Source organism: Kogia breviceps, chromosome 19 (genome assembly GCF_026419965.1).
Source record: "Kogia breviceps isolate mKogBre1 chromosome 19, mKogBre1 haplotype 1, whole genome shotgun sequence".
Classification (NCBI taxonomy): domain Eukaryota; kingdom Metazoa; phylum Chordata; class Mammalia; order Artiodactyla; family Physeteridae; genus Kogia; species Kogia breviceps.
In genome coordinates this window covers 23,281,534-23,305,819 of record NC_081328.1, presented here as the reverse complement: position 1 = coordinate 23,305,819, position 24,286 = coordinate 23,281,534, and the positions used below count along the sequence as shown (strand labels likewise).

Sequence of the window (24,286 nt, the reverse complement as noted above, 5' to 3'; positions counted from 1 at the left end):
TGAAAGACTGCTTATGAAGCAATAGCAGCAGGGTGCAAGTCATACTTTTCACACTTCTTTGAATATCATTTCCTTCAGGTTTTTAAAAATTATTTTTAATTTATTTTTCCTTCAGGTTTTTTAAAAAATTAATTAATTAATTAATTTTTGGCTGTGTTGGGTCTTCATTGCTGCACGCGGGCTTTCTCTAGTTGCAGTGAGTAGGGGCTACTTTTTGTTGCGGTGCACCGGCTTCTCATTGTGGTGGCTTCTCTTGTTCTGCAGCATGGGCTCTGGGCACACGGGCTCAGTTTCTCCGCAGCATGTGGGATCTTCCCAGACCAGGGCTCGAACCGGTGTTCCCTGAATTGACAGTCAGATTCTTTTTTTTTTTGCGGTACGCAGGCCTCTCACTGTTGTGACCTCTCCCGTTGCGGATCACAGGCTGCGGACGCGCAGGCTCAGCGGCCATGGCTCACGGGCCCAGCCGCTCGGCGGCATGTGGGATCTTCCCGGACCGGGGCACGAACCCATGTCCACTGCATCGGCAGACAGATTCTCAACAACTGCGCCACCAGGGAAGCCCCCCAAAGTACCTTTTCTGAAAATTCACCCCACCCCGATTGTTGATATCTGTTTAATTTTTCAGTTCTTGTGGTTTCCAAGGAATTCACAACCATTAAAAGTGAGCTTAACTCCTCTGGAGCTCAATCATTCATTCATCCATCAGCGAATTCAAAAAATATTGACGGTCCAGTTTGAATCACTTTGCTGTGCTCCACGTACCATGATTTTCTAAAGTTGCTGCCCTTGCGTCTAGTTGGGGGAAAGGGGAAGAAAATAAACATGGAAATAAATTAAAATGCAGGGTCCTATGAAGGAACTGGACAGCGTGGGGGACCTAAGTTTTGGACACTACAGAAACAGAAGTTCAGCTCTGCAACTCATGAGCTGTGTGCCTTGAACAGGTCATTTCAGGATGAGCAAGGAGAGAATGTCGTGGAACGCCGAACTCTAGGATGGTTCCAGATTCTGGCAAAGGATCACATCACGGCAGGTGTGTGAAGGTAGGATAGGCTTGCAGTGACCACTGAGAAAAAAAGGTGTCGCCTGGCCCTTTTGCGCACAAGAGGAGAAACAGGAGGGGTCCCTTCGGGACTTCTGGGCTGGCTTCACCGGCGGAGCCACAGCGCACGCCGACGTTTGGCGGGAAACACTCGAGGGTGGGCCCTCTGCTCTGGGCCGGGTCGCGAGGGTTAGGCAGCTCTCCGGCTGCCTCGCGCCAAGTCATCGAACAGCTCCTCCTCCCCTCACTCGAGTCGCACGCGCGGAAGTAAACACCTTGACGTCATCAGGGCGCGTCTTCGCCTTTCCCCTCCCATCTTCCCAGAACGGTGGACGTGCTCACCTCCGCTCCGGGCCAGGTCTATGTCCCGGTTTCCCGCCGTCGCGGGCAGGGCGCCAAGGCGGCAGGAGGAAGGTGAGCGATCAAGAGACCTCCAAGAAGAGCGGCCTTCGGCAGTTCCCATCGCGGATAGAGGTGCGGTCCGCGGGACGCTAAGGAGGCCAGCGGGAGTTATGGCATGGGGGTTCTGGGAGGGGTTAAAAGTCCGCCTTAGGCAGGCAGAGAAGCGTAGCGGAGGAGGCCGCAGCGTTCTTGTCGCTCTCCAAGCCAGAGGCGAACTTTGCATCCACTGAGGACTTTGGTCTAGAGGGGGGCGGTCCCAGACTCAAGTTGGGTGAAAACCCTGCTGGGGGACAAAAAAGTGAACCCCAACGCCGAAACGCGTTCTGCTCTTAAATGGGCTCATAAAGCCTTTGTTCTCTACCCATCCATTCCCCCCTCCCCCCCTCCGCCCCTTCGTCGGGCCGCCAGCCTGCCTTCGGGTACGGTATGAGGAAGCCAGTTTCCAGGAGCCAGTTTCCATGGTTACCCACCACTTGGCCTTCTGGGATATCAGTCACTCTGAACAGGGACCTAACTTGAACCGTGAATCAGAAGCAACACAGGTGGCTTTTAATTCAGCTGAGAGTTTTTCTGCTGTGTTCCAGGTTTTGGTCTATTTTGTTTAATAAAATTGGGGTTTGTGCTTCTGTATAGGTATGCTTGCAAATACATTGCCTTGTGCTAGGCTTAACTTTGTCAGCTACTTTGAGTCATGCATTAGCAAATGCTCAAGTTGATTTCACTAAAAAGTTGCTCTGGGTTTATAAACCCTCGCTTGCAAATTGGATGTAGGTGATTTAACTGAGGAGTCATGGGTTGATTATTTCCAGCCCTGAAATTCTATTGTCATTCCCTTTTCAGTTTTGGGAGATTGAATCAGTGATATCTTTACAGGCCTTTGAACTGCACAATTTTTTCCCCCTGTCATTACAGAAGAGAAAGGATGCACATCACAGGAGGGAGGAACTACTCCAACTTTTCCTATTCAAAAACAAAGAAAAAAGCTTATTCAAGCTGTGAGGGACAATTCATTCCTTATTGTTACTGGAAATACAGGAAGTGGTAAAACAACTCAACTCCCCAAATATCTATATGAAGCAGGTAATTTTATTCTGGGAAAATATTAGGAGTACTTTAAAAATATCCTCTTAAGAGCTAATAGGACTTCTCTATTACACAAATGGCCATCATTTGTTTTACAGTCCCAGTTCTTCTCTTGGCACACTGTCCCTACATCTTCCTTGCTTTTTTACGGTCTTATTTCAGATTAGTTGAAATGGCGTTTTCAGTTATCATAATAATTCCAAGTAGAATTATAGGTAGATGTTGATTCTGTGCTATAGAATAAGGTTGTCTTGCAGTAGACTGTTGACCATTGGATACTGAAATAATTTTCAGAGGGGAGGGATATATTGATATCTGCTGCTGACATTAGTATTTCTTGGTTCTATCTCCAGAGTGTTATCAGGTAACTATTTATTCCTTGACTCTCCTAACACCAAGCCAGCTAACAAATTATCCTTACGGTGTCTTTCCCTTCAATACGGTAAAACTTTCTATCATAAGGTTGGTATCGAGCAAAATTATGTTGGATATTATAAAAATTTCATAGTGTATATTAACTTACTCTAATGCATCAAATCTAAGATGCCGTCTATTAAGACATACCACTATTTTACATACTATTAATTAAAAAAATGCCATCAGTTATAAGATGCATCTCCTTTTCAAAGATATTAAAATAGTAAAATATGCTTGTAGAATCTATGAAAAGTGGTATATTTAAACTTCTGTGGCAAAGTTAAATCCATTTTAGGAAGTGTGTGTCATTTTATGGATTCCTAGGGGTTAAAAATTCTTGGCTTACTCTTTATAGTAAATCTTTAGACTGAGATTGAAAAAAATTAATTAAAATATATACATTTAGAATGGCTATTAATATGTATTCTTATTTTTAATTAATACTTAAATTTCCATGGTGCAAATGTAATACAGTGTGTTGTTAATTGGCAGAGTTTTCCTTTAGAAACACTTGAACAGTTTGTATTGATTGACCAGAAACAATTTAGCTCTAATGAGAAGCAATTGTTAACATTTTTGTGTTTTTTTACCTCTGGTTTTGATAGGGTTTTCACAACATGGTATGATTGGTGTGACTCAACCACGGAAAGTAGCTGCCATATCTGTTGCTCAGAGGGTTGCTGAAGAAATGAAATGCACTTTGGGATCCAAAGTAGGATACCAAGTTCGTTTTGATGATTGCAGCTCTAAGGTACAAAAGTTTTGCTTGTATTTAATTGAGTACTATAAATTTATAGAAAGAGTGAGAAAGTGATGAAAGATTTTGACTTCAAAATTCCATTTATATTTTAAAGAAACAAAGCCTCAGATTAGAATTAATTTGTGTTGCCCATTGTTAATGCTCTAGTCCTGGGGTGTCTAATTCATCCCATTTTCTCCCTTCTCAATTAGTTTATGTGACAGTTATGTTGATTTTTCACAGGACTCATGTATTTTAGCTGTAAGGATCCTTGGCATGAAACTTACATTTGTATTCTTTAAAAAAAATTTTTATTGCAGTAAAATACACATAAAATTTACCATTTGTATTATTTTAAAACCATTTTTAGGTGAACAATTCAGTGGCATTAAGTTCATTCATAGTGTTGTGTAACCACTACTGCTATCTATTTTCAGAATGTTTTCACCATCCCAAACAAAAACTCTGTATCTACTAAACAGTAACTCCACATTCCCATCTCCCCACCCCTAGTCTCTGGTAACTTCTATTCTGCTTTATGTCTCTATACATTTCCATATTCTAAGTACCCTCTACAAGTGGAATCATACAATATTTTGTCCTTTGTGTCTGGCTTATTTCATTTAGCTAAAGTTTTCAAGGTTTGTCCATATTGTATGGTTGTATTCTTGAAGTCAGTGGAAAACTGACAGCTTAATGAACAATGTCATTGAGCAAGTATTTATTGAGCATCTTCTATATTCATGGCAATAGTTCATAGCTACAATTTACATTCCTTCAGGATTTCTTAATCTTGTACCAGATACAAAACAATCTCTGATTTGCCTATGGTCCCCGATAGGAATGGCAACAGTGGCAAAGAATGACTCCCCAAAATACTGTCTTTCCCTTCCTAGTGGTCACTGCTGGGGGTTTTTCTTTCTTTTTTCCTTCCTTTGTTTCATGGATATCATTGCTGTTAACTCCTCCTCTGGACCTTACTCTCACCTTGTTTTAATTCTAGCCAACTGACCCTATTTTTGTAACAGGAAAGTGGTCAAGGAAGAAGAGAGTGAGAGAAATGGTGCACCTACCTTTTCTCTTGAGTCCTCTAAAATAGCAGCTGAGACAGGGAGGTGAATTCCATTTCATTATTGTTTTCCCACAACTTGCTCACCTGAAGTCATTGCATTATCTTAACCACTTTCCACTGACTTCCTTATTTCCTTCCTTGTATTTCCTTATTGGTCTCTTTTGTTTGCTTTATCCCAGAATATTCACCTTAGTTCCTTATCCCTGTCTCTGTATAGATCACAAGTTTTGTAATTTACCATCCATGTTATTAGGCATGTTATTAAACTATTTTATGTACTCTTATTTCATCAGATTAGTTTGGTCACTTAATATCTGTACATCTGAGGGGGAAAATTTAGTTTGTAAAGCAGGGATGAATTTCTGTGATTTTATTTTTATGTATATGTTAATGTACTCTGCTGTTTGAACATTAGGAAACAGCAATCAAATACATGACTGATGGATGTTTACTGAAACATATTCTGGGAGATCCAAATCTTACCAAGTTCAGTGTCATTATATTGGATGAAGCCCATGAGAGAACTCTGACTACAGTGAGTATTTTACTGTATTGGTTATTTATTAGACAGTTTACTTCTTTTGGGTAGCTTTGTACTGTATAGTGAATTGCCTTCTCTTACTTACATTTTAAATCTATTCAAATGGAAATCCTTTGGTTAGGAAAGCAAAATATTTAAAATAAATTGGTTGTTATGTACACTTGTGACTTATTAGAAATTTACTTTTCTTTCAGGACATCTTATTTGGTTTACTGAAGAAGCTGTTTCAGGAGAAGTCTCCTAATAGGAAGGAGCATTTAAAGGTCGTAGTGATGTCAGCAACTATGGAATTAGCCAAGCTCTCTGCATTCTTTGGAAATTGTCCAATATTTGATATACCTGGAAGGCTTTATCCGGTCAGAGAAAAATTCTGCAATTTGATTGGTCCACGAGATAGAGAAAATACTGCATACATTCAAGCGGTATTACTTGGCATCCTTTTTATGTCTTTTCTGTATCTATGATTCTAGTTGATTGAGTAGTTTGATAATTCATTTGTCTCTTATTTTAATGGCAGCCCTCATAGGTCCTAGGACTTTTTTTTTTTTTAAGATTTATTATTTATTTATTTACTTATTTTTGGCTGTGTCAGGTCTTAGTTGTAGCACGTGAGATCTTCGTTGAGGCATGCAGGATCTTCTGTTGTGGCGTGTGGGCTCTTCTTTGTGGTGCACGGGCTTCTCTCTAGTTGTGGTTTGCACGCAGGCTCCAGGGCATGTGGGCTCTGTAGTTTGCAGCACGCGGGCCCTAGTTGAGGCGTGCAGGCTCAGTAGTTGTGGCATGCGGGCTTAGTTGCCCCGTGGCATGTGGGATCTTAGTTGCCTGACCAGGGATCGAACCCACATCCCCTGCGTTGGAAGGCGGATTCTTTACCACTGGACCACCAGGGAAGTCCCAGGTCCTAGGACTTTCGAAAACCAAATTTAATTTTTCTGTGGAACTAGGGGAGGTGGTGGTGGTGGTGGGACTGTATTTCCACTAGCATATTATGCTTGTGTTTCTTGCTTTAGATTGTGAAAGTGACCATGGATATCCATTTGAATGAAATGGCTGGAGACATCTTGGTTTTTCTGACTGGTGAGCATTCAATACCAGGTTTAAAAATTTTACTGTTTGTACGAGGGAATGGGGCACCATGATAGAGTGTTACCTTTGTTGGAAAATCTAGGCTCTACTCATGTTATCCTAGCCTTTTATGGTTTTCTGAGTAGTTTTAGATATTATATCTATTATAAGATATATAAGGTAATTCTACACTGCCCTAAAAACCATGAGTCTCATTAGTAAACATAGGTAAAATACACTTACCTTTTAGTAGAAAGATATTAAATGGTAAAATATTAATATTTTTATTACTCTATCTTATATAGAGCTGTTAACCACACAAAACAGTCCTGGATCTGAATGATTAATTTCATTATTTCAAAAGACATACTACTAGCTCCTTTCTTCTTTGAGTGGTGGGATGGTACTATGTGGTAGCAGTACATAAGGTGTGGAATCCATGTCTCATAGACAAGCCTTTTTTGGAGGTCAAAAATAGAATAGTTAAATCTCAGACTAGTGTGATTTTTCAAGTAGCAGCATCCTACTAACAGATATGAGTAATTTCGTGGCTCACCTTCTACACTGCCTTGTACCCATGTCAGAAGTGAGACATTGTAACAGTCTCTTAGCCTTTTTGAGGTACTTAAGTATTTTGAAATACACCTAAATGTAGTATCTCCTGGACTAGCCTCCTCTACGGTAATGATTAACTTTATTGAGTCTTCCTCAAATAATACCATATTAGCAAGATGAAAGGCTTGATGATTATAAACATTTTTATTCCTTTTAGAGATTTAAATTCCTTGGAAACTTTCTTCTATTTTTAATTTTATCATTGTTGAGATTGAGTACAATTTATGTGTTCATCTACCTTAGATCAAATGAGAGATTTAAAATAACTTATGTAAAACCAATATTAATCTAGAAGGGTTTTTTTCTTTATTCTTAAATTAATTTTGCTTTTCGGTTGCTGACATTATTTTCTCCCCTCATTTCAGGTCAGTTTGAAATCGAAAAAAGTTGTGAGTTACTTTTTCAGATGGCAGAGTCTGTTGATTATGATTATGATGTCCAAGATACCACTCTAGATGGCTTGCTAATATTGCCGTGTTATGGATCTATGACAACAGGTAATTCCTCACTAGAACAGAAAATTTGATTTTTAAAACTTTTCATTGAATAATAACATGTATACAGAACAGTGTGCAGATCTTAAGTGTTTAGGTCAGTGAATTTCACAAAGTGAACTCACCTTTGTAACCAACACCCAGATCAAGAAACGGAGCATTAGGAGAACCAACCAGCATCCCTTTGAGAGAAGTGATTTTTTTTTCCTGAAGTCTTTTCACATTCACTTTTTTAAGACCTTGGACATCTATCCCCCTTACTATTGTTAAGAGTAGGCTGTGTCTTCTCCCAGCAGAACAAAAATATTGTTGGTAATTTTTTGAAATTAAGGCTATAATTCCTTGATAGTAGTACCATAAGTCAAATCTAATTTGCCACTGCAACGGAATTTCTAGAAATCTTATATATCCAGATATATCTGAAACAAACCAGTAGATTGTTTTCTTTTTATGTAGCTACACTCATTAGTCTACTTTTCAAGTACGATGTTGTTCTTTTTTAAGTTCAAAGAGCAAATGCAAACTCCTATCATTCTATTTGTTCATAGTAAATGTTGTTGAATGAGGCTTAGTTTTATAAAACTGTTTTTATTATGGAATTTGACTTGTAAAAGCAAAGGGAAGTTAACCTGCAGCCTATTTGAAGTTTGATTGGGATTAGCATTTAATGTAATGCAAAAAGCATTTAAATGTTTTTATATTTTACGTGTAGTTTTGTTTTTGTTGAGTAGGTGGTTGTTATCCTTATATTAATGAAAAAAGTTCAGGAATATATGTGTTGGTAAATAACCATAGACCATGTGCTATTTTGGAAATCCCTTTTGTGATGATATTGGGCCCTTGCTCTCAACGTTGAGATCTGTTTTAGATTTTTACATCTTCAAGGGAATTTGTAGGGTCATTATTAGATATTTAATGTTCTCACTGGTTTTTTTGAGATTTTATCTACTAACTTTTATAATTTACTTTATAACTGATAATTCAAAACCTGTTGCAGTTGCTTTGTTGTTAACTATTAACAGTATATATATATATTTTCTTTTTCTATATAAAGTAAATAATTTCATTCTTTCCATCTTACTGCCATATTGAAAATAATGTTCTCTATCTGCCATTGCTTCTTGATTATCTTCCTGAAATTCAGTTTTTGTACTATTAAAGGTTGCTAGTGACCTCCTATTCCTCAAATACCATGGCTTTTTTCTATTTGTATTTTGATTTTGTGTTAATATAAGTCTCCTTAAATGCTGTTGTTTAGGATAATTATTTGGTTCTCCTGACCACTATTTCTATAAGGCTGCTGTCTTCCCACCCTCGCTGGCTTTTGTTCCCCTCTGAGTGTGACTTTTCCCTAAGGTTTCATCCTTAGCTTGCTGTTTTCTTCGAATTCTCTGTTTTGGAGAGGTTGACTCCTAGGATTCACCTGTCACTTTGTGATGACTCCTGAAAGCTGTCTCTAGTTCAGTCTCCTGCACTCTAGACCTGCTGGGTCTCACAGGGCTTTCTGGTCTGTGCATCCTAGGTCATACAATCCAAACAAGTGGCAACTCCTACAGGTTTTCTTTTACCTTTATCTTGTCCAGATCATTCATTTTTCTTTTTTTTTTTTCCTCATTGTCATCATTAGAATTGGGATCCTCAGTTTGCTTTCCTCAGCTGTTAACATATCCTGCTAACTTGTTTTTTTCTGATTTAATTTACTATCCCACCTGCCATGATAAACATTATCTTCCAAAAGCACAGCTCTGATTGTGTCAGTCTCCTGTTGGGTACCTTCAGCCATTTCCTATCGCCAACTGAATTATAATGCCAACTTAACAACTTGGTATTCATTGTCCTTCCAGTATGACTTCAACCAGCTTTCAGCTCTAATTCCCAGTGTATGTGATTTTCTTTGTTGGTGTATATGCGTAAATGGTAAAGATGTGGGATTGTGTGTGAGTAGAGCCATTATTAAAGGGTTTTGTTTGTTTATTTTCGTTTCCCTTCCAGTTCTAAGGACACTGTAAGGGTGAGCTACTGGTGATCCATTATGATTATAACAATATTTATTGTAGCAGTTTATAACAGTGTAAAGAGGCATTCAGATGGAGCTGATGAGGTACTAAGTAATGGGTGAGGTGGAGTTGAATGAAGTAGGGAGAGGGTGGCAGGTTCCTGGGATCTAAGGCTTTCTTTCTAAGCCTGGTAAATATAATATAGCACTTATTTTCTTTATTATTGCTACTTTGGGTTGTGGGGAGAGACACATAACATTATCATGTTATTTCCTTTATTTCCTATTAGCTTCAGGAACAGAAAACTTGCACTTGGGAGTGAGGAGAGGGAAGAAGAGTTTCTTGCTTATAGTCTGGAGTGAGGGGGTCCAAATGGACCTAGGTTTAGTGAATAAGTAAAAATTATGAGGTGGATATTTTATATTTGCTCTTATTTCTGGGCTAGCCATGAGGGTGGCTGACAGTTTTAAAGGGACATCGTAAAATACCTCCCTACTTGACATAAAAAATTCTCATCTGTCAAATGTGAAGAGGTGCTGTGGTATCCTTTCTACTACCAGGGTCATATGACCCTGCTCCTTGGGCTGAACTCCCCCAAGCCCCACCCTTTGCAATGTTCACTCAAGCTCAAAATGTAAGAGATGTTTTTGATTTATTTTCTTCCCACAACATTTTTATGACTGTGTTTGCTCTTTCCTGAACTTGTACTCCTCCTTTCCCTTTTATTCTCCCCTTTCACTGGTTGAAATATGCTATTTTGTTTCACAAGTGAAACCAACTTCATAAAAACCTTTCCTGATTTCCCTCTTCACAGCTGGTTTTTATCTCTTCTTCATTTGAACCTCATTGTGCTTTACTGTATCTCTTGTGGCACTTAACACATTTATCTTGTGTTACTTAACACATTTATCTTGTGTTAACGATTGTCTCATCCCCTCTATGAGATTGTGAACTTCCTGAGGACAAGTACTAAACATTGAAAAAGTCCTGACTAAGTATTTGTTAAATTGAGTTCCAGATTTTTTACTTTCTGCTGGATATTCTGTTAATGTCTTGCACCAAACACTATATCTGAACCTTTTTCTTGTTTCTCTCAAACCTTTTCCCTCTTCTGACTTCCCCCTTTTTGTTTCGGTCTTACACTCCTTAAGATTGGTCATTGGAAAGCTGATCCCTCACAAAAATTTATGAACTGAAATATACCTGTTACTTCATAAAGTGACAGTTATTTGCGTGGAATTAAACACTTTTGGCACTGACGTAATTATCTATTTCAGTGCTTCTTAGCCTTTTGTGGAGGGTGGGGATCTCAGATTTTTATTTTTAAGTAATGAAAGCCTGGCTGTTTTTCTAGAAAAATGCACATATACCCATATATATATATTTGCATAATCAGATTTCTTTATTTTACAGATAGAGGCTAAGTGATGTTCCTGAGGTCACATGGTGAATCTACATTTGATAACTGGTTATTTATTCAGTAGTGGAGGATCTAACAGTACATGTGTTTCCAGAATAGATGAAGAAAAGGAGAGGAACTTTACCTTGGATTAGTGTACAATATTTTAAAAGGGGAAAACCTACTCATTTAGATTATTGCATAAATCTAAAAATAGTTTTTTTTCCTTTCTTCTGCTTGCAAACCAAAGATATTACTTCAATATAGCAAGTACCAAGTATCTAAGATAGTTTCCTTAAATGTTAAGATTAAAGATGTGGGGGAATAAGGCTAGTGAGTTTCACATAAAAACTTTTAGTCTGTGGAGTCTCTCCAAATGGGAATAATTTTCTTTTGTTTTAAAAAGAAATATATACTTTTTTTTTTTTTTTTTTTTTTTAAATTTTATTTTTTATTTATTTATTTTGTTTTGGTACGCGGGCCTCTCACTGTTGTGGCCTCTCCCATTGCGGAGCGCAGGCTCCGGACGCGCAGGCTCAGCGGCCATGGCTCACGGGCCCAGCCGCTCCGCGGCATGTGGGATCTTCCCGGACCGGGGCACGAACCCGTGTCCCCTGCATCGGCAGGCGGATTCTCAACCACTGCGCCACCAGGGAAGCCCAAGAAATATATACTTTTTAAAAACAATAAAATCAGCAAAGAGAAATAAACGTACTCAGATGCCACCAACATGATTAAGTGATAATCACTGTTAATATTTTGAGGCATATTGTTCTGACTTTTTTATTTATACATTTAGATATATTTTATTGTTTAGTGCTTTTTTTTAACAAAAATGGATTTATTTTACATATGCTCCTTTGTTTTTCTTTTTTGCCCTTTGTAGAAGTTTTAAGAGTATAGAAAAGTACAAAAAAAAATCCATTTTTCCACTATGCAGAACTAATAGTTGGTGTCTCTCTTTTAAGAAAAATTATTCAATTGAGGGAAAATAATAGTTTCATTATAAAGAATTCAAGCAGTGTACAGTTTTACAAAGGTAAAAGCAAAGAAATCATCTCAAACTCCATCCAGAAATAATCATCTTTAACATTAGAAAAAACTTTATTCATATCTGTGTGTATATGTGTGTACATATAGAAGGATAAGTAAGTAGTTAGATAGGTTCACAGAAGTAGTTTTTTTAAGAGTGAGATTATACTATTAGCTGCTTTTTTAAAAAGTATTTAATTTTACTTGAATTTACTTGAAGGAATTGTTAACTTCAAGAATATCTTTCTTTACCACATGAGATAATATTTTATAAAAGAGTGCTTTAAGTTTAAAAGGATGAAAAATATTAAGCTGAAGTTAATATCTTCTTTTTAGACTATATTTGATTGGAGATCTTATCTGTTGCCTGATTTGAAAGATGAGCGAGCACTTAAGTACTGATATTCTTCTATATCCTCCCCTTCTGATTTTTGTTAGTTATTTTTACATTGTTCAGTTGTATTCAGTATTTACTATCAATCCTTTTACCATGGTTTTTCCATTCCTAAGTTACTTTTGGTTAATTTTAGATTGGCTAGATTTTAACCTTTTTTTTTTTCTTTTTTTTTAATAGAAGAGCTCTTGGGTGTTATTGTTTTTTGTAGTTCTTTTGTTTAAGAATGTCTGGCTTTTGCCTTTATACTTGAGCTACATCTTGGCTGGGTTTTATGTTCTTGGGTCACACTTTCTTTTCCTTAGAACTTGGTAGACGTTGTCCAGTTGTCTTCTGGCATTGAATGTTGCTGCGGAGAAGTCTGAGGCCAACCTGATTTTTTTTCCCCTCCTTGTAAGTGATTTGCTTTTTCTGTCTGATTGCCTGAAAATTTCTATTTTTATCCTTAAAGTTCAATAGTTTTTAATTAGAATATTTTTTGGTGTTGAGTGTTTTATAGTAAAATTTTCCTGGAATTTTATGTGCTCCTTTTAAAAATCAACTTGAGGTATAATTTACATACCAGAAACTGTGCCCGCTTTAAGTATATAGTTCAGTGAGTTTTGACAATGTATATACCTGTGTAACTACCACCACAAACAAGATAAATTATTCTTAGTTGCTCTTTTGATCTGCAAATTCAATTCTTTATTTCAAGGAAATTCTCTTGTGTTATATCTTTGTATATAACTCTTTTCTATTTATTGGTTTCCTACTTCAGGGATACCAGTTATTCTTATGTTGGATTGCATGTCTTCCATATTTTTTAGCTTCCTTCTAGTTACTTTATCTTTCAACTGCATTTACTGATTATCTCAAGCCTTTTCTCTATGTCAGAAGTTTGATTTTCAGCTGTATTAGTGAGAATTCTCAAGATATTTTTGACTTACCCAAAAATGACTTCGGTGGGCGGGGTAGAGTTTGAGCTGAGCAGTGTTGTACCTCTTTTATTCTGTTCTAGAATCATCCATTTTCCCCCTTTGATTGACAATTTCTGTTTATAGCTTTATGTTCCTTTTATACACATATTCTCTCTCTCTCTCTCTCTCTCTCTCACACACACACCCACACCCACACACACACACACACACACACACACACACACACTTTCTCTCAAACACGTTTCTGCTTTGGGATCAATTTGGAACAAGAAATTCTATGAGGACGTTTCAGTTGGCCTTAACATATAATATGTCACATACATGTATCTTAGTAGCATTACTCCATTAAGAGTGTTAAGTGGTCTCTCCTCAGTATCCTTATTTCTTGATAGATTTTGGAACATCTTTCTGCCTCTTTGCCAATCCCCCCCCCGGCACCATTAATTTATACTCTAGTACCTTATTAGGTGCATGGAGGTAATCAGGAGAATTGCTACATCTTAATGAAAATGTTCAGTTTCCCTTTTTCTTTGTGGAAAGTGAGAATGTGCTTTAGGATATATGTATTTAACTTTTTCCCAAACCTTTATAAACAAACATAAAATTGGCAAGTGTTTATACTTGTAGAATATGGTGAAAGTATGTGGGTAAAATGTAAATGTGAAACAAACGTGAGTCTTGTCAAAACAGCAGTTTCAGGACTTTTTAATTGACTGTAGTGAACAAAATGATAAACTGAAATTTTGCTTGAACTGAAGACTAAAATTAGGTACTTTTAGACATGGGTTAATTGAAAAACAGTTACTCATAAATATGCTCAGAATGGACATTTCTAATTTATGTAAAATTTTAGTGTAATGTGGCATTTTAAAGGTAGAAGGATCTCAATTTATTATTTATATCATGCATTTTTAAATTGATCAATTCATTGAACTTTACTGAGCACTTTCTATGGTCCAGCCATTGTAGGTACTGGGCATATGTACCTACAATGACAATGTACATACCTGTGTAACTACCACCACAAACAATAAAAGAAAGTCCTTATTCCTACAGAGTTACATTGTAGTAGAATAGATAGACAATAAATAATAAATGTAAACATATAACTTGAACTGCAAAGTAGTATATGATTCCTTTGAACCGTCTGAGCTACCTAAATCTAAGAAACACCCAAAAAATAATTTTTAGCACTTATGTGTAAGCTGCCTTTCTAGCACGTTTTTACTTGTGAAATTAATTTCAGATGATTTTTAGAAAAATAGCAGCAATACTTGACGTGGTTTTAGACTTGCCTGTCTATATGTAAATCCTGGGCAAGCTGCTTGACCTCTCTGGGCTTTAGTGTTCTCATCTATAAAATGAGATAGTTGGCCTAGTAACAATTTTAAAACTGTGCTTGTCTGTGCCACTCCTTTTCCCCTTCATAATAGTTCAACTCTGGTCTGTTTTATATACTGCGGCTACATGGATCTTTTTAAGATTTTCTTTGGAAACCAGTTTTGTACTTTATTTAAAAACAGGTTTGGTTAAGATTTTCTTGGCTGCTGAAAAGAAAACAACTTGAAGTTGTTCAGTTAGAAAGAGTGAATTTTCTGAACAAATTTCCAAATATCGTGTGGAAATTGCAGCCAGGCACTTAAAATTTTTCTCTTTTTAAAGGATGTATATGTACTTACTGTTCTAACATATAACATAAAATAGTAAACACATATAAAATTAAAAGTTTAAAAGGATGTTATGAGAAATATAAATAGGCATGCTAATGATTTCTTTTCATACCCCAATCGATTGACTTGTATACTCCCTGGAATTATTACTCCTAATTTTTGCATGTCATTGAAATAGACTATCTACCCAAATCCCTTGCTTGACCTCTCTAGTTTAAGTGATCTTTTACTTCATCCCACCATGGCCACCCCTTCAAAAATTTAACGTTGTAGACTTTGTCATTATCTTCATTTCTGATCTCAGTTTTAAACCTCTTTCTGATGATTACTTCCTGTCTCTGCCAGCTCACTCCTCTGTTCCTAATTCAACAGTTTTCAGATTGCATTGAGATTTGTCTTATCACTTATCTCCTTTTGCCTGTGCCGTAATCATTTCCTTGCAAACATTAACTCTTGTCCTGTTCTCTGCTTAACCTGGCAGGAGGGCAAGTCTGGTCAAATCCACCTTTCTGCTTATTTTATACTTAGTCCTGAGAATTGCCAGCAACCCAGAAATAGTCTCTTGTGAACTCTCATGGATGATTCATTTTTTTATTCTCTTTAGACTAGCTTTCCTCCATATACACTAGTCACTTCCCTATGGTTCACAAGTTAATTCTTTCTCTTTGCAAGAAACTGGCTTAATCAAATTGAGCATCTCTTGAACCTTATTCCAAATTCACAGGAGAATGAGACTGGCCCAGTTGAAGGGAGATGTTTATCCTTGGTGTCACAAACTATGCCCAGAGGAGCAAGGTACCATACTATAAGCATCGCTGCTGAGGCCCATCCTTCAGAATGTGTGGATAGTGGAAATAAGGGTGGTGTTACTTGTTTAGAGATGGAGTGATGCATTGGGCAGACACCTGAAAAAGTAAAATCTGCCTTGGCTAATCAATCTTCAAAGCATAGAGAGGCTCTTAATCTGTTGTCCATGGATAGACTTAAGAGTCCTGAACACCCTGTTATTGTTTGACAATTTTTTTGTGCATGTACATATGTGACTTTTAATGGAGACAAGGCCCACAGTTTTTAAATAGTCTCTAAGGGAGCTATGACCTATATAAAGGACTCTGCTGTAGGGTTTATTTTAGCAATAACCATCTGTGATTCCATGGATCTAGAGATCTTAATAGTGAAAGATGAGGAAAAATAGTTTTTGCTATTATATTTTGAATTCAAGATAATTAAAGAGGTGAAGAAAACAACTTTTAATGAAAAGAAATGAGTTTTTCAAAACTTGAGTTTGACAAATGCATGTTGTAAATTAGTATTTTCTCTTTACATATATTTTAGACCAACAGAGAAGAATATTTTTGCCACCTCCACCTGGAATTAGAAAATGCGTCATATCCACCAATATTTCTGCAACATCTTTGACAATAGATGGAATCAGGTATAACTTTAAAATTCCTTTTAAAGCTGAGGAAGCCACTTAGCTAATCATAAAACGTTAAGTTTGTGTCTCTGTGCCCTCCACTAATTCCCTTCTCACTTTTTAAACTTGTAATCACCTATCATTTTTTGTAATTATTGATTGCTCTGAATAGGAAATGGAGTAGGAGGTGCACATAGTATTTCTGTTCACACTTTTTAAATACTGGTACTTGGTAACATGTAGCTTACTCTTCCCACATTTAAGATTATGTGTGGTGTTTCATGGGTTTCTTTAAATGGGAAGCCAAACTTGTTTTTTCTATATTACATTACCAGCAGGTACCTAAGATGATCTGATATTCCCTTCTTACCTGTTAGCTCCACTTCACATAGTAAGCTTTGTATATCCAAGTGTTTATCTGGAGGTACTGTTGCTTGCTTTTCACTGTTTTGTGAAATGGACTTTTATTTTTCAGTGTCATCAGTTATGCCATCAAATTTTGAGTAAGTTTTGTAGAGAAACATTTATCAGTCTAAGTCTAGACTGATAGCTAATGTGAAGTTCTTTCAGACTGTTGAACCACATTCCTTCTGGATATTTATCTTTTACCCAATATATTTTATGTCCTTAACTAAGTCTGTCTCTGCCACAGGAAGGCTGGACCTGACCCAGAGATCCTATATGTTTCTTTTGGGTAAAATGATCCTCCAGATCTAAGAGAAAGTTTAATTTCCTCTGCTTTTCTCTTTACTTTAAAAATAATGGTTTCAATAAGGGCTTCGGCAAGCAGCTCTCTTGAGTAAATTAAGCTCTGCCATTTTCTGTTTCCAGCAAAGGCAAAAGTCATTAAATAGCGTGTTTCAGAATGTTCCCTAAGTGAATGATAGACTTACTACTGTTCCTAACTTAGTTTTTTACCTGACTTATTCTCCGTTTAGTTGGCTTAAAGTGGTATAGTTAAAGGCTAACTGGAATTAGATTCTGAACCTGTTAGAATCGTTTAGAGCTGATTTCCAAGTTTGTTTTTTTAATGGGAGAACATAAAATTAACACTGAAAAGTGATTGATTAAGTAGTATCTATTACGTACATAATGTTGTGCAACCACCACCTTTATCTAGTTCTAAAACATTTCATCACCCCCAAATAAAAACCTGTCCACTTTAAGGGGTTGCTCCCCATTTGCGCCTCTACCCCAGCCCCTGGCAACCACCCCTTTCTGTTTCTATGGATATCCTATTCTGGATATCTCATATAAATGGAATCATACAATATGTTACCTTTTGTTCCTGGTTTCTTCCACTCAGCATGTTTTTTGAGGTTCATCCATGTTGTAGCATGTATCAGTACTTCATTCCTTCCTATGGCTGAATAATATTCTGTTGTATGTGTATACCATAATTTGTTTATCCTTTCGTCCCTTAATGGTTCATGGACATTTAGGCTGTTTCTACTTTTTGGCTCTTATAGTCCTCTTACAGTGCTTCTATGAACATATGTCCACAAGTATTTGTTGAGTACTTGTTTTCAGTTCTTTTGGGTGTATGCCTAGGAATGGAACTTCTGGGTCATATGGTAATTCTATGTTTAATGTTTTGAGGACCCTCCAAACCATTTTCCACATTGGCTGAACCATTTTACATTTCCAGTAGCAGTGTATGGGGTTTGCAATTTCTTGACTTCCAAGTTTTACACTTAACTTAAAAGTCGTTGTGTAGTTGTTAGTTTGGTAGAAAAGGAGTACCCAAAGTGGTTAAAAATTAACGTATTTCCTTATTTTCTAGAAACTTACCTTTTTTTCATTATACTTAGATATGTGGTAGACGGTGGCTTTGTGAAGCAGTTAAATCACAATCCCAGATTAGGATTGGACATCCTAGAGGTGGTTCCAATTTCAAAGTAAGTCTCTGTGTTAAGCCTTTTTGTTCAAAGAACAGTTGATTAGATAATTTCTGATTGGTTTGGGGAAGGAAATGAATTACTTAGAAAAATCACAGAACATTTTGGGGACTTTGTTTTTTTTTTTTTGTTTTTTGTTTTGTTTTTTTTTCTTCTAAAGGAGTGAGGCCTTACAGCGAAGTGGCCGAGCTGGCAGGACTTCCTCAGGAAAATGCTTTCGCATCTATAGTAAAGATTTTTGGAACCAGTGTATGCCTGACCATGTGATCCCTGAGATTAAGAGAACTAGTTTGACATCTGTAGTTCTGACCTTAAAGTGCCTTGCCATACACGATGTAATAAGGTATGTAGACAACTTGAAAATAAAAATTTGTTAGGGAGTCAGGTTATTGCTCAGAAATTTGTTTGAAGTATTTGACTCATATGTCCCTACATTTCAAGGTTCAACTAAACCCAAATGAAGGGCTTCTTTGCATTGCTTTACTGGAATTTGATCCCTTGCTCGTATTTTAACCTTGGCTTAATGGAGTTTTCATGCTGATGTTTATTTGGATAATTTAATGACCACTGTTTATCTGTAATGAAAGGTGTACAGTGACCCTAACACCACTCAGAAAGTGTTGAGTTGTTTTTTGGTGTTTTTTTTTGGTAGCATCTTTTGTGTGGCCAGCATGGTACCAAGTACAGTGAGAGACAGAATAATACTCTTTAGTAGGTTTTTGCTTTCACTAAGCTTAAATTATAATGGGGAAACGAGATTCGACATGAAGCAAAAAATAGAACAACTGTTAAATTAGTTAAATGTTAAAGAATATAATTAGTATAGGACAGAATATTGTAGGGGCTTGAAATTTCATATTATGAAATTTATGGTAGAAGAAATAATGAAAGAAAGTATTATCTTGGTTTTAATTTTGGTCTTAATTGGGAATGTTAAAGTGTGAGGAACCTTGGGAGAAGGTGACCATGCATTCTTTAAATTCATAATAAGAAAGGAAGTAATTACTAGGTACATCCAATGTATCGTATACTCTTAGAAAGCCATCTAAGATTTTTTTATAGTTATTATCATAAGACAAGAGGTATTCTTCTTCTTTTTTTAAAATTTATTTATTTGGGGGCTTCCCTGGTGGCGCAGTGGTTGAGAGTCCGCCTGCCGATGCAGGGGACACGGGTTTGTGCCCCGGTCCGGGAAGATCCCACATGCCGCGGAGCCTGTGTGTTCGGAGCCTATGGTACGCAACGGGAGAGGCCACAACAGTGAGAGGCCCGCGTACCACACACACAAAAAATTATTTATTTTGGCTGCGCTGGGTCTTTGTTGCGGCATGTTTAGTTGTGGCACGCGGGATCTTTTTTTAGTTGCAGCATGTGGGCTTCTTAGTTGAGACATGTGGACTTTTAGTTGTGGCATGCGTGCAGGAACTAGTTCCCCAACCAGGGATTGAACCTGGGCCCCCTGCATTGGGAGCGTGGCGTCTTATTACTGGACCACCAGGAAAGTCCCGAGACTAGAGATTTTCTAGATGAGAATGTAAATCCTAGAAAGAGGAAAGCAAATATGTAAAATTCTAACTGTTATCATAAATGATACTAATGAGAAGGAAAAGCCATTTAAAGAAATCTAAATGGCCAAACAGATGAAACCATATTTTAAAATAATATTTATAAAGGCTAACAGAGCAACATATAATCAAGAATAAATATATATTAGAAAAATAGGAACAATAATTACTCAATATCATCTGCACTGAGTTATATTTTCATCTTAAGTTTTAAGACTTAGAATGTAATGAAAGTTCTTAAAATGCTAGAGACCAGGAAAAAAAAGTCTTCTCTCCCCCACCCCCCTTTTTCTCCCATTTTTATTGAGATATAATTGATATACAGCACTGTATAAGTTTAAGGAGTACAGCATAATGACTTACATACATCGTGAAATGATTACCACAATAAGTGTAGTGAACATCATCTCATACAGATAAAATATTAAAGAAATAGAAAAAAATTTTTTTCCCAATGATGAGAATTCTTAGGATTTACTCTTGTAACAGCTTTCGTGTATAACATACAGCAGAGATAATTATATTTATCATGTTGTGTCTCCCTGCTCTTTTTAAGATGTGTGCAGAATATGGGCAGACACAACCAGAATTTGGGATAGGTGGTATAGTATTCATAGGTGACAGAAAGAAAATGGAACTTTTCAGTTATTATTTTGCCTCCCCTTTCTCCTCCCTTAGGAATGATTTTAAAACTGAAAAGGTAAGAACTAGTCTAGATAGGAAGAAATTGATGACCAATATCAATTAGGAAATAATGAGAGAAAACCTAATGACCATAAATGAGTTTGTATTGTGGCTTTAGAGATTATTTCCATGGTACCAGAAGAACTTGCAGATATAACATCAGAGGTATCGTGGGTTGTCTCTGAGAAATTATGCAGAACAGGTTACCAGAAAATTGTGAGAAACTCAAAAATCAATTTTCCATTTAAGAAAAGGGCAGGTTATAGAAACAACTGCCCAGTAAGCTTGACATTGATTCTTAGCAAATTCTAGCATAGTTTATTGGAAAATGGTTTAAGAGAATAGAATATATTTTTAAAAATATTTATTTATTTATTTGGCTGTGTTGGGTCTTCCTTGCAGCATGTGGGATCTTTCCTTGCAGTGTGTGGGCTTCTCTCTAGTTTTGGAGCGGACTCTAGAGCTTGTGAGCTCTGTAGTTTGCAGCACGTGGGCTCTAGTTGAGGTGCGCGAGCTCAGTAGTTGTGCACAGACTTAGTTGCCCTGCGGCATGTGGGATCTTAGTTCCCTGAGCAGGGATCGAACCCGTGTCACTTGCATTGGAAGGTAGATTCTTTACCACTGGACCACCAGGGAAGTCCCTAAGAGAATACAATGTTGATTTGTAATTATCAGTGTGAATCAAAATGGTTCACAAAGAATATGTTATCATAGGGCTTCCCTCGTGGCGCAGGGGTTGAGAGTCCACCTGCCGATGCGGGGGACACGGTTTCGTGCCCCGGTCCGGGAAGATCCCACGTGCCGCGGAGCGGCTGGGCCCGTGAGCCGTGGCCGCTGAGCCTGCGCATCCAGAGCCCGTGCTCCGCAACGGGAGAGGCCACAACAGTGACAGGCCCACGTACCGCAAAAAAAAAAAAAAAGAATATGTTATCATAAACCATTTTCTTTTTGGTTTGAAGGCAGGACCATCCACTTAATGGATCCACCCCAAGAATTTATTGATTGATAACCTAATGTCTCTTGTTTTCAACACAATATTTAACAAGATTACATTGACGTATTTGTGAATAAGATGTGACAGTACTGCTGAATTAGGGCATATTTGCCAAGTAGTCAAATCCAGAAAGTACTGATTAATTGCTCACCAAGCCTTGATGAATGTTTTACTGGTAGTTTGCTGAATTTCACTCTTTCCTGATAAGCATTTTTAATGAAAATATTAAATAAAGATATTGAAGTCATGATTACCGGATTTTTGGAAAATATATTCATTTCTAATGGGTAGATGATTAAAACCAAGATTTAGAATGGTCTCAATAGGCCAGAACCTTGGGCAAAAATCAGCAAGGTAAAAGTCTGAAGGGGTACATCTTAAATCTTATGTTTTGGTTGCACATTAAAGAAATTCAATGTGGGAAAGATCTGAAATTATCAGATCACCACAAACTTAATATGAGCTTGCAATTATTATCCTGTTTAAAGAACAATTTAAAAAATTCCACTCGCATAAACTTTGGTTATATTAATAAACCAGAGTGTCCAGGTGATTGGGAATTATAGCATTCCTGTTCTGTGTTGGTCACTGTACATTTGGAGTTCAGTTTTGCATGTCATCAAGTTTTATTAGGAGTTTGATGAACTAGATTGTTTCTACAAAATGCTAAATATGTTTGGTGGGCCTCTTAGAAACCAAATAATACAAGGAGAGTTTGACAGAATTGGTAATTGGTATAATCAAGGGAGAGAAATCATTGTAGTTTTTACAAATCTAAAATGGTTCTTATCTAGAAGAGGAAGCTGACTAGTCTGGTATTACTCTAGGATAGGGATCGCAAAATATGGTCCAGGCTCACTGACTGTTTTTGTAAATAAAATTTTATTGGAATACAGCCATGCCCATTCACTAATGTATGGCTGCTTTACTTCAGCAGCAGAGTTGAGTAATTGTGACAGAGACCATATGGGCTGTAAAACCTAAAATATTTACTATCTGGCCTTCTTTAGAAAGTGCTTGCCAACTCTTGCTGTAGCAGATACCAGGACTTGTTGGTACAAGTTGTAGGAAAGCTGACAGTAGAACAGTCTACCAGATTTTTGTTTGTTTTTAAATAGAGTTGTCAATCCTCGAATGGACTTTTGTGTAAGGTATTAGACCTTTTGTCCTCTGTTGGACCTTTTTCAAGGTGAGAAATTGGAGTAGATGATTTAGCATCTCAAAACTAATGGTGGAAAATAAAAATCCAGTGCAGAATAATATTAAGTGATTATTTTTCCTGGGGTGGGGGGATATATATTCACACTTGGTTATATGCCACTCTGCTGTCCTTTGTGACTATTATTTTTTTCCATATTTAAAGAAATATTTATTTTCAAGTGTGAAACAGATCCATGTTCTAGAGGCATCTCAATAGTCATACTGTCCTTTGTGAATATTGTTAATTGTCTTATGCTTATAAATGATATTGTGGTATGTAAGAGAATGTCCATATTTTCAGGGGACGCACTCTGAAATATTTTGGGGGTAAATTGGCATTACATTTGCAACCTGTTTGCAGGTAGTTCAGGAGAAAATAAGTACATACATATCCATACATACAATAAAGCAAATTGGTTAAATTAATTTAAGATAGTTATCATTTCATTAAAAACCATTTTGAGGTACTATTAAATAATTTGTAATTTTTAGCCACTTTCATTTAATTTTCCTTCACTGTTTAATAAAATTGTAATAAAAATTACAGACTACAGAACAGAGTAGAGTTGATATTGACTATGAAGAATGGGGAAGGGTTAAGATAAGTAGAGAGGAATGGTGAGAGTGTTCCAGCTAAGGGGGAATCAAAAAGAAGGGCTTCTTGAATTAAATAGAAGAGTGTGATTCAGAAAAAAATTTCCTGCTTTGCTGAATGCTGATCACAATCATAGAATGCTTTGAAAAAAAAAAAAAAAGACAGAAAAGAAAGACTTGAAAAACAGAAGTAAAACCTTTTAAAGGAATTTTCAAATCTGTATAAAATCTTGCCATGTTCAAGGAATGGAATCTCATTTTATGTCTCATTTAAACACACAGGTTTCCCTATTTGGATCCACCTAATGAGAGACTTATTTTGGAAGCTCTTAAACAACTCTACCAGTGTGATGCTATTGACAGGTAAAAAACAAACAAAAAACAAAACCAAAATCAACCACAGTAGATGTTAATCTCTTTTTAAAATAGAGTTCTTTTTTAAAAAATCATTTATTTTTTATTTATTTATGTTTGGCTGCATTGGGTCTTTGTTGCTGCTCACAGGCTTTCTCTAGTTGTGGCGAGCGGGGACTATTGTGATGCGCGGGCCCCTCATTGTGGTGGCTTCTCCTGTTGCAGAGCACTGGCTCTAGGCACGTGGTCTTTAGTAGTTTTGGTATGTGGGCTCAGTAGTTGTGGCTCGTGGGCTCTAGAGTGCAGGCTCAGTAGTTGTGGCACACAGGCTCAGCTGCTCCATGGCATGTGGGATCCTCCCGGACCAGGGCTCGAACCCATGTCCCCTGCGTTGGCAGGTGGATTCCCAACCACTGCGCCACCAGGGAGGCCCTAAAATAGGGTTCTTAATACTTTCCTTTATCATTAGTAAGTGATTTGTTTGAATTGAATGGATTATTTTCCCTGAAATTAAAATTTGTCCTCAGTCTTTCTTCACCATAATTCTGAAATTGTACCATAATACTGTTTTTGTTTAGTATTGGTATTATTTAACAAGTAATTTCTTTTTTTTTTTTTTTTTTTCTGTACGCGGGCCTCTCACTGTTGTGGCTTCTCTTGTTGCGGAGCACAGGCTCCGGACGCGCAGGCTTAGT

At 37.1% G+C, this 24,286-nt stretch overlaps 1 protein-coding gene across 3 annotated transcripts in view; it reads left to right on the top strand.

The window, feature by feature from the left end:
* Window positions 1-1,334: 1,334 nt before the first annotated feature.
* Window positions 1,335-24,286, top strand: part of DHX40 (DEAH-box helicase 40) — a 45,787-nt gene continuing 22,835 nt past the window's right edge. Inside the window, exons 1-11 of one of the 3 annotated variants that reach the window (XM_059047708.2) lie at window positions 1,335-1,519; window positions 2,360-2,527; window positions 3,553-3,698; window positions 5,174-5,293; window positions 5,494-5,721; window positions 6,310-6,376; window positions 7,345-7,476; window positions 16,221-16,320; window positions 18,114-18,200; window positions 18,361-18,543; window positions 23,520-23,600. In XM_059047708.2, coding sequence (XP_058903691.1) covers window positions 1,408-1,519; window positions 2,360-2,527; window positions 3,553-3,698; window positions 5,174-5,293; window positions 5,494-5,721; window positions 6,310-6,376; window positions 7,345-7,476; window positions 16,221-16,320; window positions 18,114-18,200; window positions 18,361-18,543; window positions 23,520-23,600 — 1,424 coding nt within the window. In that variant the 5' untranslated portion in view covers window positions 1,335-1,407. The remainder of the gene's footprint in view (window positions 1,520-2,359; window positions 2,528-3,552; window positions 3,699-5,173; window positions 5,294-5,493; window positions 5,722-6,309; window positions 6,377-7,344; window positions 7,477-16,220; window positions 16,321-18,113; window positions 18,201-18,360; window positions 18,544-23,519; window positions 23,601-24,286) is intronic. The other 2 variants (XM_059047709.2, XM_067020487.1) reach the window with 2 other exon arrangements.